The 12,181-nt window shown below is 38.7% G+C and overlaps 1 protein-coding gene across 1 annotated transcript in view; it reads right to left on the bottom strand.

Annotated features, from left to right (window-relative positions):
* Positions 1 to 589: 589 nt before the first annotated feature.
* The window catches only part of usp10 (ubiquitin specific peptidase 10), a 37,832-nt gene continuing 26,240 nt past the window's right edge, over positions 590 to 12,181 (bottom strand). The window contains exons 7-15 of the mRNA XM_084109745.1: positions 11,967 to 12,076; positions 10,995 to 11,053; positions 10,795 to 10,898; positions 9,855 to 9,954; positions 9,549 to 9,726; positions 7,894 to 8,059; positions 4,816 to 4,960; positions 3,880 to 3,945; positions 590 to 2,570 (exon numbers count right to left, since the gene is read on the bottom strand). Of these exons, the coding sequence (XP_083965871.1) occupies positions 2,383 to 2,570; positions 3,880 to 3,945; positions 4,816 to 4,960; positions 7,894 to 8,059; positions 9,549 to 9,726; positions 9,855 to 9,954; positions 10,795 to 10,898; positions 10,995 to 11,053; positions 11,967 to 12,076 (1,116 nt within the window). The 3' untranslated portion in view covers positions 590 to 2,382. The remainder of the gene's footprint in view (positions 2,571 to 3,879; positions 3,946 to 4,815; positions 4,961 to 7,893; positions 8,060 to 9,548; positions 9,727 to 9,854; positions 9,955 to 10,794; positions 10,899 to 10,994; positions 11,054 to 11,966; positions 12,077 to 12,181) is intronic.

Here is a 12,181-nt window from a genome sequence, read left to right as displayed (position 1 = left end):
AGATGAGTTCACACCAGCCTAACCTGTGGTCAGAGGCAGGAGTGTGTGAAGAGCTCAACTCAAAGGATCTGTTCCTGGAAGCGACGTGTTCACTTTCAACAATCGCCAACAACAAAGTGCATTTGTGGGGGCTGTAATGCACCTGATCGCTTGTGTAAAAAGTTTGGATATAACAAGTGGTAAGCCTGAAACATTCCCAGAAAGTTTTTTTGTTATTTTTTGTTATTAGAGGTATATTCAGTAACAGGGTAATGAACAGGCCAACAAAGAATGTGTGCAGAGATTTCTTTAGATTTCAAACACTCATTCAAACCACTTTTATTTTACAATTTAACTCATTTGATGATCTTTCAGCGACCAACAAAAGTTTGTAGTACTCTCTGCTCAAATTACATCAGCTTTCCCTGCAAAAATCAGTGCAGAATATGCAAAAGGTCTGCATATGCTGTCTGGGACTAAGCAAATAGAGAAGTTTTACTAGTTATTAAATACATAAAAATGTTCATGTCAGTGGTACTTTTATTTTGTGGAGAACAGAATTTAAGTTGACCAAAAAAAAAAAAAGCAAAAAAGTCCAAATGAAATAAGGTCAAGCATAGTACTTGTATAACTTTATTCATTGTTGTGCTTTAACCTTGGGTAATTTCCTTTCAAAATATCAATTTAAATGGAACAGAAATTGTATGCAAATGGGGAATGAAGCAAAAAAAACAACTCAAAATTCAACTAAATACAATCAGGTATAATATTGATGATGCAAGGTCTCTGAAACAGACGCAAACATGATTTGTTGTTTGTGCACATCTACTGTTGCACTTCAGGCTTCATCAGGCAGAGCTGATCTCACCTCGTAGTAGCAACACAGCGAATTAACTGCAGTAAGAGACACTTCTTGCTACCCATTCTGAGATGATATCCTCAGAACTGCACACGGAGCCTCAACATGCATATCCCAGGCTGACTGCTCCGCGCGGGCTAACATACAGAATGAGATGCAAACCAGATGTATCTCAACACAGCTCCCTCTCAAACTTGGCAGGAGTGGCTCAGTACTTGCTGCTCTACTGACATCAAAAGGCAGTCAGTGGACAGTGGATACACTATTCATATGATACAGGAAAAGATCAAACAGAACTAATGAAGGATGCCGAGAGGGGACAAAAATAAATGCGAGTCAATGTTCATGATGGAGTCTCGGACATCATTTGTATCTCGCCAGCATGACTGTGTGAAACTACACAAAGCCTAAAGAACAAGAGCAATTCCCCCAGGGAGCTGATCAAGGTAACCGCCGCCCAGATTCAAATTTTTGCGTTTTTAATACTTTTAAAACTTAAATATCTGCAAGAAATGTGCAAACGATGCACATCCGCATTTTAATCGACCAGTTTTATATTTTAACGTGCACAAAGCTTTTGTAATCATTTATATCCTAAAGCGCATTAAAACTGTCATTCTAATCCTACACCCAAAAATCACACTGAAGGTCAAACAAAGCCAATTTTAGTTTTTTTTTCTTTTCTTGTTTTGCTTTTTACCATTTCAGCACACTGCAGCACCCTCCCGCTATCTTTTTTTTTTTTTTCTCCCCATGACTTGAGTGTAATCTGAAGCATCAGGATTGAGAGAGAAATGGGGGAGAGAAGAGGTTGTTGTGGTGGTGGTGGTGGTGGAGTTGAATGTCTTGCTTGTCGACAAACTCCTACATTGAGATCTACACAAATTTTGGTAGCTTGCTGGTGTAGGGCCACTTTGATGCTCTAGTCAAGAATTGAACAGGCTCCACTTAAACTGCTGCAAATTAGGCTGACAACTCTCCTTGCTAAAAGGCAAAACACTTCATATTTTTTTCTATGCCATTTTAAAAAAGTAGATTAAACAAAAGAAAAAGAAAAAAAAAGAACGATTTTCTCCAGCAGTCCATCAGCCTCGACTGGTTTGAGTTCTTTCCGCGGGGATCCACTCTGGCCAGACAAGATGAGGCTGTGAACATAAGCAGTGATTCAGGTCTGTTTCTCCGAACTGGAGCGCTCTGCAGTGCTAACATTTCTCCCCTCAACTTCTCCAGACCCAAGCAAGGCCGTGTGCAAAGGGGGAAAACACTATTACAGGAAAGTCTTTAGATACGTCTCATGTCTTTTCCTCTTCCAAAGAAGAAAAAGAAAAAGTTGGAAAAGCTGGCTCTCTGGAATAGCAGGGTTAAGGAAGGGTGGACAATCGTGAAGTTGGGCAGTGTTCCTGTCGAGACACATGGTTTTGTGTGTGTGTGTGTGTGTGTGTGTGTGTGTGTGTGTGTGATTGTGTGGATGTCTGCATGTAAACGTATGTTTGAATGTACGTGTGTGTGTGTGTGCGCATGTTTGTGTTGTACGAGTATGGTTTCTACAGCAGGTCCAGACGCCGGTAGTACAGCAGGTAGGCAGTGCGCTCTGCAGTCTGCTTCACCACCTGATGCTGATTGATGATCTTCACCGCCTGGTCATCAATGCGCAGCCAGCCGTTCAGACCGATGTGGAAGACATCTGTAGTGTAGTGGCCACCCGTGGCACTGTTCCCATGGTGATAGACGACTGCGGGAAGATACAAAGGATTTAGCATGTACAACATTAATTTCCATTCAAATTTCCAGGGCTGGGCAAAATGTGTCACACCTAAGACTTTGCTGCCCCTTTTATACCGTGGTAGACATTTTTGTGGAGCTAAGTGAAAATTCAGTGGTGGATGCGTCCAAAACATGAGGCAGAAATTTATGGAGTTTAACCATTTACAATAGTCAAACAATGTCATAACCTCCAGCATTTCAATTGGTGTGCACATATTGGCTTTTTTATAATAAAATCAGATTGAATTGCTTGCATTTGTGGCCACTCTTCTTCTGCAGATTATCAAGGGATTTGATGGGTTCTTAGAAACATTTGCTTTTACATAAATATATAACTACAAGAACCTGGAGTGCATGTTAAAACACGCTTCACAGGCCAAAATACTGTTAACAACCTTAAGACAGATTTAGATACTACATAGAAAGTATAAACTACAGCAAGAACTACATGGCATCACTGGCCCTTTAACATTCATCGTACAGTAAAAGCGGTAGAATACAGTCTTGATAGGACACATGCACTTTTTTTATTGCAGTAAAGGCTTGGCTGCCAGTAAAGTTTGGTAAACTGTAAGGAAAGGTGATATATATTGTGTGCTATATCAGTGGCAATTAAAAGAAAAGTTTAGAGACAATGTCTCCATTTTCCACCCATACCAGATGTTCAAACATGGGGAAAACAATCAAAATAGAGGCTTAAGGGAAATGTATTGGTATGGCAACTGATGCTAGGGGTTACTGGAGAGGCTTTAGAAAGGAAAATAAACGCCTGACAGCAATTCACTCTTGGAGGCGGGGGAAAAAGGTGAACATCTCCCACAAAGGAAGGCCATGTGTGTTTAAACAGGTCAGTGAGTCACGTGTGGTGGCAGTCAAAAGAGACAAGGCCTAACTAGTCAGCAATAGGAAGGTGCTAGAAGGACAGAGGTGTACGTCTTGACAGCTTGTTGGAAGCTAAAATAAGGGAAGCCTGTCATGTAAGCTCATATAAACAGGATTAGTATCAAACTGTGGAAATGGTCCAAATGACAAATCACTGGCAAGGAAATGTTACACAACGCTGTATTCCACCTTATTTTGCAATGCGGAAGCTAATTTCTGTGAATGTGGGATTCCCAATGCATTAGTGCCTATAGGTAGATAACTAGTAATAAGTGCAGCAAACAGTAAATCTACTTGCACTACAAACCAATTTGGTTTTTTTTATTATGACAATGCATTGATATATGAAAGATACCAGTTTGTATATAGACAAAGGAATAAAACACAAAACATACCTGCAAAGAGCCTGTAGGTTCTTTGGCCTTTAAAAGTTTTGCCCCGCACCCCCGGTGACAAGAGATCTGAAAATCATGAACCATTTTAATATGCAGCATATTTACAGAAGGCCAACTTCAAATATTAAGACGATCCATTTGCTAGTTCTGAGAACCAGCATTAAAAAAAAGAAACTCATTAAGAAAGTTAATATAAAATACTGATCTGAATAGCATCCAGATGGACTAACATGCAGACTGGCATTTAGTGACTGACATGTAGCCTACTTTCATAAGCAGTCTTTATGCTCGCTCTTGTTTATTTTGCTTCATATTTAGTGCGGGAACCTGGTCTCTTTGTCAGGAGCAGAATTGAGAGCGCATGCAGAGTATTGCTCAAATTTTTTCACTCTTACACTATTTTCACAGAAATGATTTACCAACTTGGAACAATCCATTAAAATAGAGGTTTGTGACTTGAAAATAAGGAAGAGAATAGACTAGACCTGCATAGTGCATGTGCACAAAATTATGAAAGTGTGTGGAGGATAGAGACTCAGACGGGACGCAGAGACGCAGCAGAAATACGAGCTGCTCTGAATGAACAAAGACCATTTCAGATGGGCAAGATAGCCTATAGCTTTGTAAACGATTTACGTTTGCTATATATATATATATATATATATATATATATATATATATATATATATATATATATATATATATATATATATATATATATATAGTTGAATACAGGTTACTAAACATAAAATGGCAGTTATAGTGAGATGCAGTTGGCAGAAAACAGGAATTTTCCTCCTGATGTCACCAGGTACAGAACAAGTGCAAATGAAATCATGCAATTCACAACTAACTGACTAGTTGGTAAAACCTCCTAAAAACAATGTGATATCAGCAGTGTGTTTCAGTGGATAAAAAGAAAAGTGAAATGAGCACCTTTACTGATCTCCAGATCAACAGGGTAATCAATATTCTTGACCAGTTTTTGACATCCACCAGTCTTCTCAAAGACAAATCTTTTGAGGTGAAGCACCAGCACTGGAGGAAGCTCTTCAAGAGTCACTCTCCGGCTGATCTCAATCTTAAAGCAGAAAAAGACAAAGAGGGCAAGAAATCAGAATTAAACATCAACACAAGTCAGTCAGAATCAAATTTAAAGCGTGTCATCTTAGATGTTTAAATACTTTCTCCTATCCCTTCAAAATAAGAAGAGTGGACCATAAGCAATTTGTACACTGTACATTTTGTAATTTCAACAAGAAATACAGTAAAAATGCTACGGTAAAAAACGGTTAATGGCAAATTTCCATACTATATATTGTGAACTAACATATCTAATAGGACATTTTTTCATTTTACAGTAAAATATTAAAAGTACAGACTGAACACAACTAATTACTTGTTTATTCTTTATACTTTTATTGTGACATTTACAACATAAGACAAAGTGATCAGTTTCGCAAGTTACAGACAAAAACGTGGCGCAGACAAAAACTGTGCATTTTCATTACAAATACTTGGTATACTTTGGTCTCTAACAAACAAATATGCTTGTATTCTGCTAGTTGAGACCCTTTCAACGATATGACAAGTCTATCCGTTATGTACGATGCTTTTACAGATCACAATTTCAAGTAAAGCAGTTATTTTTACTCTATGAAAATAGAGCACTTCTAGTTTGCACTTCATTCACTGTAAAAGTCAAGCTTCTAAGCTTTAAAATAACATCGATTTTGTGTTGGTTAAGCAAGTGGTTAAGTAACGTGATAGCTTGGAGGCTATTACATCAATAATGTACATTTGGGTTGTTGCATCTCATGATTTTAAATTAATGTTTATTACATTATTACTGTGTCACATGAGAAACTGCACAATAAAATCGAGGGACAGACAAACAAACAAAGATAAAACGAGACGACAGTTAAAGATTTGCTTACACCAGATATTAAAATCCTTCTCAGTTATGAGGGGGAGACATAGCAACAGTATAGGGTGCCAGATCAGCAGGGGCCTCATTTATAACCGTTGCGTACGCACAAAACAGGCCCTGAAAGAGGCGTACGCCACTTCCGACGCATGAGTTGTGATTTATAAAAACAAACTTGACGGGAAAATTTGCGCATCTGCACGCAAACTCTGACCCATGCGTACGAACGTTTTGGAGATGGAGCAGTTTGGCGACACCGATGGTGACAGGGTTCTTGCAGGTTTCAGTAAGTCAAATTTAAGACCTTTTTAAGACATTTTAAGACCATAAAGATTGAAATTTAAGACCTACACGACGCATTACCAAATAAATATTCAAATCAAAGAATTAATTTTATTTCAATGAATTCAGTAATTGAAAGCATTAATTTAATTTACAGAAATCACATTAGTAACCTTCCACACCCAACAACGCGTGTCAGAAAAGAACAGAATCAGATATCATTTTTTTATAGAAAATTGTACTTTGCATATTATACTGTAAAAAACACATAATTAGTTGATTTTAGTTGATCATAGTTGATCATAACTAGAGATGAAATGGCATGAACATTTAATTTCATGATTATAGTGACAAAAATGATCATGGTTTCAAGTTTTATGTCGAAAACCAGCAAATAACAAATAAATTTAGCATCAATATGCACTTTTTGTTTACATAAACCTTTATTTTCTTGTACATGTTAGTATATAACATGCAAGACACTTTAAAAATGTTCATTTTTAATGGTATTATTTTAATGTTTGACAAAAAAGGTTTTATAAAAAGATAAACCTCACATATTTCAGACTTTAAATAATTTTTTATAAAAAGAATGAGTCAAAAAAGATAAATTACTGACATTTACAATGCACTTTAGCTTATCTTTTATTAGTAAAATTCGGTCCGATTTTCCCGTGGCGTCTGTCGTTGCTATGCAACCATGCACTGCGCTCTCCACAATGACAAAGAAGTTTTAGTAGCTAATGGATTTCCACCACCGAAAAACGCTTGCTGTAGCTCTGCTACAAGATTTATTTACGGAGAAGAGAAAAACACCCGTAGTGTTTGGGTGCACTCCCATCCTTCCTGTTGACTGAGCTTTCAGACAGCGCCTGGAAAAAACGAGCGCGTCGCTTCAATTATGAGTATGGCAAGCCAAAGTATTCATAAACGCCTGGTCAGGCGTCTGATTGCACACTGACACGTCAAAAGCGTGCGATTTGCCATAAAAGCGCGCGTTCTTAACGTGCGCTTTGTGGTCACTGAAAACGCGTGTTTTTGACGCGCGTTTATAATAACAAAAATGGGCGTTGAAAAGCGTGCGTTTTGTCCTAGTCAAAACACACGTTTTCAACGCCAATTTTTGTTATTATAAACACGGTGACCCCATTTTCGGTGACCCCAAAGCGCACGTTGCAAACGTGCGTTTTAAATAGCAGATCACACGTCGAGGACGCGCGTTTGGGCCATTTAGTGAAATACCATGATAATACCAGATTGTCTGAGAAAATAGTTTTGTGCAAATAATGCCCAAGGCCTATCTGTTTCCATTAAAAATATAAATCAGTTAAAAATACAATTCGGCCAGTGGAAAAGATTGAGAAAAACTTTCTCTGAAATGTATTTTACACTATTTAATTTTGTTTAAAAAACAAGGCAAGGATAGGCAACTACATGATTTTTATTAATGTAATGTGTCTTGTACCGTTAAATGTTATCACGTGGATGAATAATCATATGCAAATGATATGCAGATTAGGATCTGCATAGTAAAACTAGGTGTTGTAAGCTCCATATATGGTTATTTCGGGGTGGAGACGCATGTGCGCACAATCTTCCGCTGACTGGGATTTATAAAGTGAATTCTGTGCAGGTTCTGGTGTACGTTTTATAAGTCTGAATATTTTTTGGCGTACGCCATTTTTGGCTTTCAGGCGCACTTTTAGTAAGGATCCTACTCACAGTTTTATAAATGACACCCCAGATCACTGAGTAACTAACATTGACATGTCTGTGGGAAGATGTTTACAGTTAATGATTCTCACCTCTTGCTTGCTCTTAGTGGTGTAGCCCTGAACGGACTCCCGCGCCACCAGTACCTCCAGGGCCTCCTGGACTGTGCGGATCTTCTCTGATTGGATGTCCAACTGCAGCGTGAAGAAAGGCTGCAAGGTGGCCGACTCTTTTGAGCTCTGCTGGTATACCACAGATCTAAAAAACAAGAAAATAAAATGGGTTTTAGAAAAGAGAAGAGTGTGACCAATTTTAGAGGTAATGAGTAAACCATTTACTCTGTTACAAGAACAAAATAAAAAGGTCAAAATTAATTTAAGAAATTGTTTTATCACATTGCCTAGGGCAATTGGAGAAGAGAATATGCTACTATGAATCTGAAAGCCCCAAAATGTATTTCTCACAGGAAAGCAAAAGGGCTAAGCTATGCAATTAAATTCTCCATCAGGCTACCAAAGACTCCACAGCCAAACCATAGACGCAAATGCTAAGAAAAAAAGCTTCATCTAATCCTTGACGCCCCCACACGTTAAGGCGTCTGCGTTTCTGCAGCCACCAAAATTAGCTGGGCTGTGGTGGTGAGCCACAAGGCTTGTTATTTTGCAGTGAATTGTTTGTAATGGCTGTAGCCACATAGCTTGGAGGAGCACCAGGACAGCAGGATGGGCTGAAGATAACACCAAACTTACCAAGCACTTGTGTCATACCACAAACAATGTGAGCCAATGAAAAGGCCAAGCCTGGTGCCATGGCTTTACTTTTCCACAAGTTTATTTTTCTTGCAGAAGAGCTGCACCTCTGTGGTTCACCTCTGTGGTTTGATGCGTCACAGAGGTCAGTGTCTCACACAGAAACTGTTAAGGCCCTGATATACTTCAAGCGGAATAATAGATTGAACCGGCGTGACGTCACATCGAACAAAATCAGGCCAAATCAAAGTTTGTGAGGAGTTAATTTTGAGAGTTCAAAACGGCTTGTCAAAGAACACTTTCCTGAAAAGTTTGCTCTGGCTGGAAACCAACTTCAAACTACATTAGGTAGATGTGCTCTGGGACTCCACCCACTTTGACATGGAAATCTTCATCGGTCTAATTTCCTCTGTTCAGTTTGTCGAGATCAGACTCGAGTAAAAACATGAACACACTGAAGATCTGCGTTATAATAGAAATTATAACACTGATTTTTCATGTTTAATACTGTAAAGCTGCTTGCATTTAAGCAATCTTTTGTATTAAAGTGCTACATAAACGTGAATAGACTGGACTTGGCCAAATTGCGAGATTATGCAAACATATCCACGTTGCTATGATCAGATGCTTTTTTAACTACTGTTTTCGCACCGCTGTCACTTTCATTGTGGGTTTATTTTGAGATGAAAGCACGTAGCACATATTCATATAAATGACGCACCCAGCATCATGGGCAGCGCCGGGATGTTCGATGAACTTCTTTTTACCCCTAAGCGAAGAACAAAAAAGAACTTTGTCATGAGTATATCAGGGCCTTTATGAGGACAATGACTCTACAGCAGTGGTTCTCAAGACTTTTCAGGTCAGGTTCCACGTTTGAAGTTATGAATACCACATTGGAGCTTTAACACTGGGGATAACACAGAGGACCAGCCTGAGAATCACTGCTCTACAGTATCTAGAAGTAGCTGACATGGAAACATGCATTCAAAGCCTACCTGATGTGGCCACCGAATATGTCGGTGATAGGTGTGCGGATGAAATCTGCCTGCCGGGTGATGGAGGTTTTGTTTCTGGGACCGACCTGTTCCCACTCATCATCACTACCTTCTTCCTTCTCAGCAGGGTCTTCCTCCACACCAGGCTGAGACTCAGGCCCATTTGGCGTGGGGGCTTCTACTCAAAGACAGAAACAAACATCCAGTTAATATGAAGCAATCAGAAACCTGACAAATCTAGTGGGAAGGACACCAGCTGAGAGACAATTCTCTTGCAAACACTGCAGAAATTAGAAAGGAACATACTTTCTTCTTGTGGAGAAATAAGCTTCTTCAGTGCCAGCATTTCCTCATGCAGTCCGTTTAAAATGAAACCAAGGTACTCCTCTGCATCCTCTTGGCGACCCTGAGAGAAAGACAGACTTTACTCATCCACCACACATCACGCTACACTTACTGGATTTCAAACCAAAAGCAGTTACCAGTCAGACAATGACTAAGCTTTTAAATTAAGGTAATACTTCCAGATATACTGGCATTCAAGGCACCATATGCCTAATAAGATGATAAAATTATTTCTTAATAAAACTGGAATAAGAATAAATTCTCTTATATTTTATCAACTGTTGAAATCATACACTTAAATATAAAAGGCATCCATGGAACCTTTCTATTGTACATTCTTTATAGTGGAAATCAAATTGCATTGTGGCAAAAACACCCTTTTGGAACCCTAATTTTTAAGAGTTAGGCAACAAGGGATATGCCCATCCTCCGTATACCGCCAGCTAAGCCAGCTTTGTTCAGACACGCTGTCGTTCTTCCACATCCGTAAGACTCTGTATCCACTGATTCAGCTCATTAATGGCTGAGGAATGCCATAACTGAGGGCTTTATCTTTCTGCTTTAATCTGTTCATTAGAGTTTCCTGACTCACTCATTCCTGAATGTTAGTGAATGTGCAGACATAAACAAACAGGGATGGAACAGGAAGGTCCTGTCCTCAGGTGTGCCAAGTACTGGTGTCTATCACTTTGACATCATTGTTCAGGTGCCAGAAATTGTGAAACTAAGTGACTAATGAATTGTTGGTGGCAATGACAGCCAATCATTACCTAAACTAGATTAGTAATTGTAGTTTTCCCTGTGTACCACTGGGAGCCCTCTAAAAACAGCGCTGGGGCCTTACTAAGTCCAATTAAACAATGGACTTTATTGTAAATCGTCCAGTCTTGATGCTGCTTACCTTCTCAGAAAGGCTTGATTTGATGAGGGTGAGGAGTTTATAGATGTAGGTGGGTTCAAAAGGAACACCCACTCTAAGGTCTTTCATTATCTTCTCTCCAGCAGCTACAAGAGAAGCAGAGGATAATATAATATATAAATACACAGGTGAAAAAAGGAATGTAAAGATGTTGTCCTTCAATATCTCTGGACAGACATTACCTTGCTGTTTAGCCTTGGAAGGGACAGGCATATTGCTGAACTCATTCACAAGCCGAACACTACAAGACAAAAGAGTATGGTCAAAACTATACATTTAAAAAATAAAAAAAAATAAACAAATTTCCCTGCATGCAGTAAGTGGAATGAAACAGCCTAACACTGTCTGTAAATAGGCTAATTCTTTGGAAAGCAGGATCTCTTTAGCTTTAAGGGCCACACTCCAAATGTTTATAGCAATTTATTAATGTGGCAGCAAGCATACAATACTATAAAAAAGTTAATTTGGTCCAAAAATATCACAAAAAATGACTGAATTTATCAAAACTATATGCATTTGTAGTGTTTTGCACAAACTTGATTAATTGAAGTCAACCAGAATTTTTAGTTGAGGTCAGGTCTGCACATTTCAAATGAAAGCAGCCACCCAGTTACTGCATCTGATTTGATTTATATTTTCATCTTAATTTAAAACTTTGACGCAATCTAAAATATATCATTAATTTATTATGGGCAATAAATCTGGCATCAGTGTACAAACAGATGCTTCCCATTATATAACACGACTTCAAAACAAAAAATTAAAAACCTGTAATGCTTTATTCTGATTTATCACACAACTGTTTCACTCTTGGCTCATCCAAGGTAGGCTATAGTTTTCTGTTTGGCATCTTGACAGTGTAGGTCACACCACCCACCCAACTTATTCAAAAGGAAAAAAAAATTAAAAATTATGGTTATTGTAGATGCAGTTGCCATGATGACATCAGTGGGCCGCAAAAACATGGCTCAAGGGCCGCATGTGGTCCACGTTTTGAGTAGTATCATATTAAGATTGATCACATTAGTGCCTCTAATGCCAATAAAGTCTTAGAATAGATGATATGCTTTGACATTCCACATCACGTTCATATAAACACACTGTGTAATAAAAATGACAGTAATATTTAGGACAGAAAAAAGCCTGAAACTTACAAGTTATCCATCATGGGAGTGGATGTGCAGGGTCTCTGAGTCTCACTGAAAAGGGGAATAGACTTCATCAGATGATACATGGGGGGACACGCAATCAGGGCCTGCAGGGTCTAAAGCTGAGAGTCAAGTGACAATAAACAAATAGGACAAGAAAGGCTTGACGATTCATTATTAAGCAGCTCAATAAGACTGGATGATCTGAGGCAAAGAAAAAG

This window comes from Abramis brama, assembly GCF_963993115.1.
Source record: "Abramis brama genome assembly, chromosome: 3".
NCBI lineage: Eukaryota > Metazoa > Chordata > Actinopteri > Cypriniformes > Leuciscidae > Abramis > Abramis brama.
The sequence above is the reverse complement of the archived record's forward strand: the minus strand, read 5'-3'. Positions and strand labels throughout refer to the sequence as shown.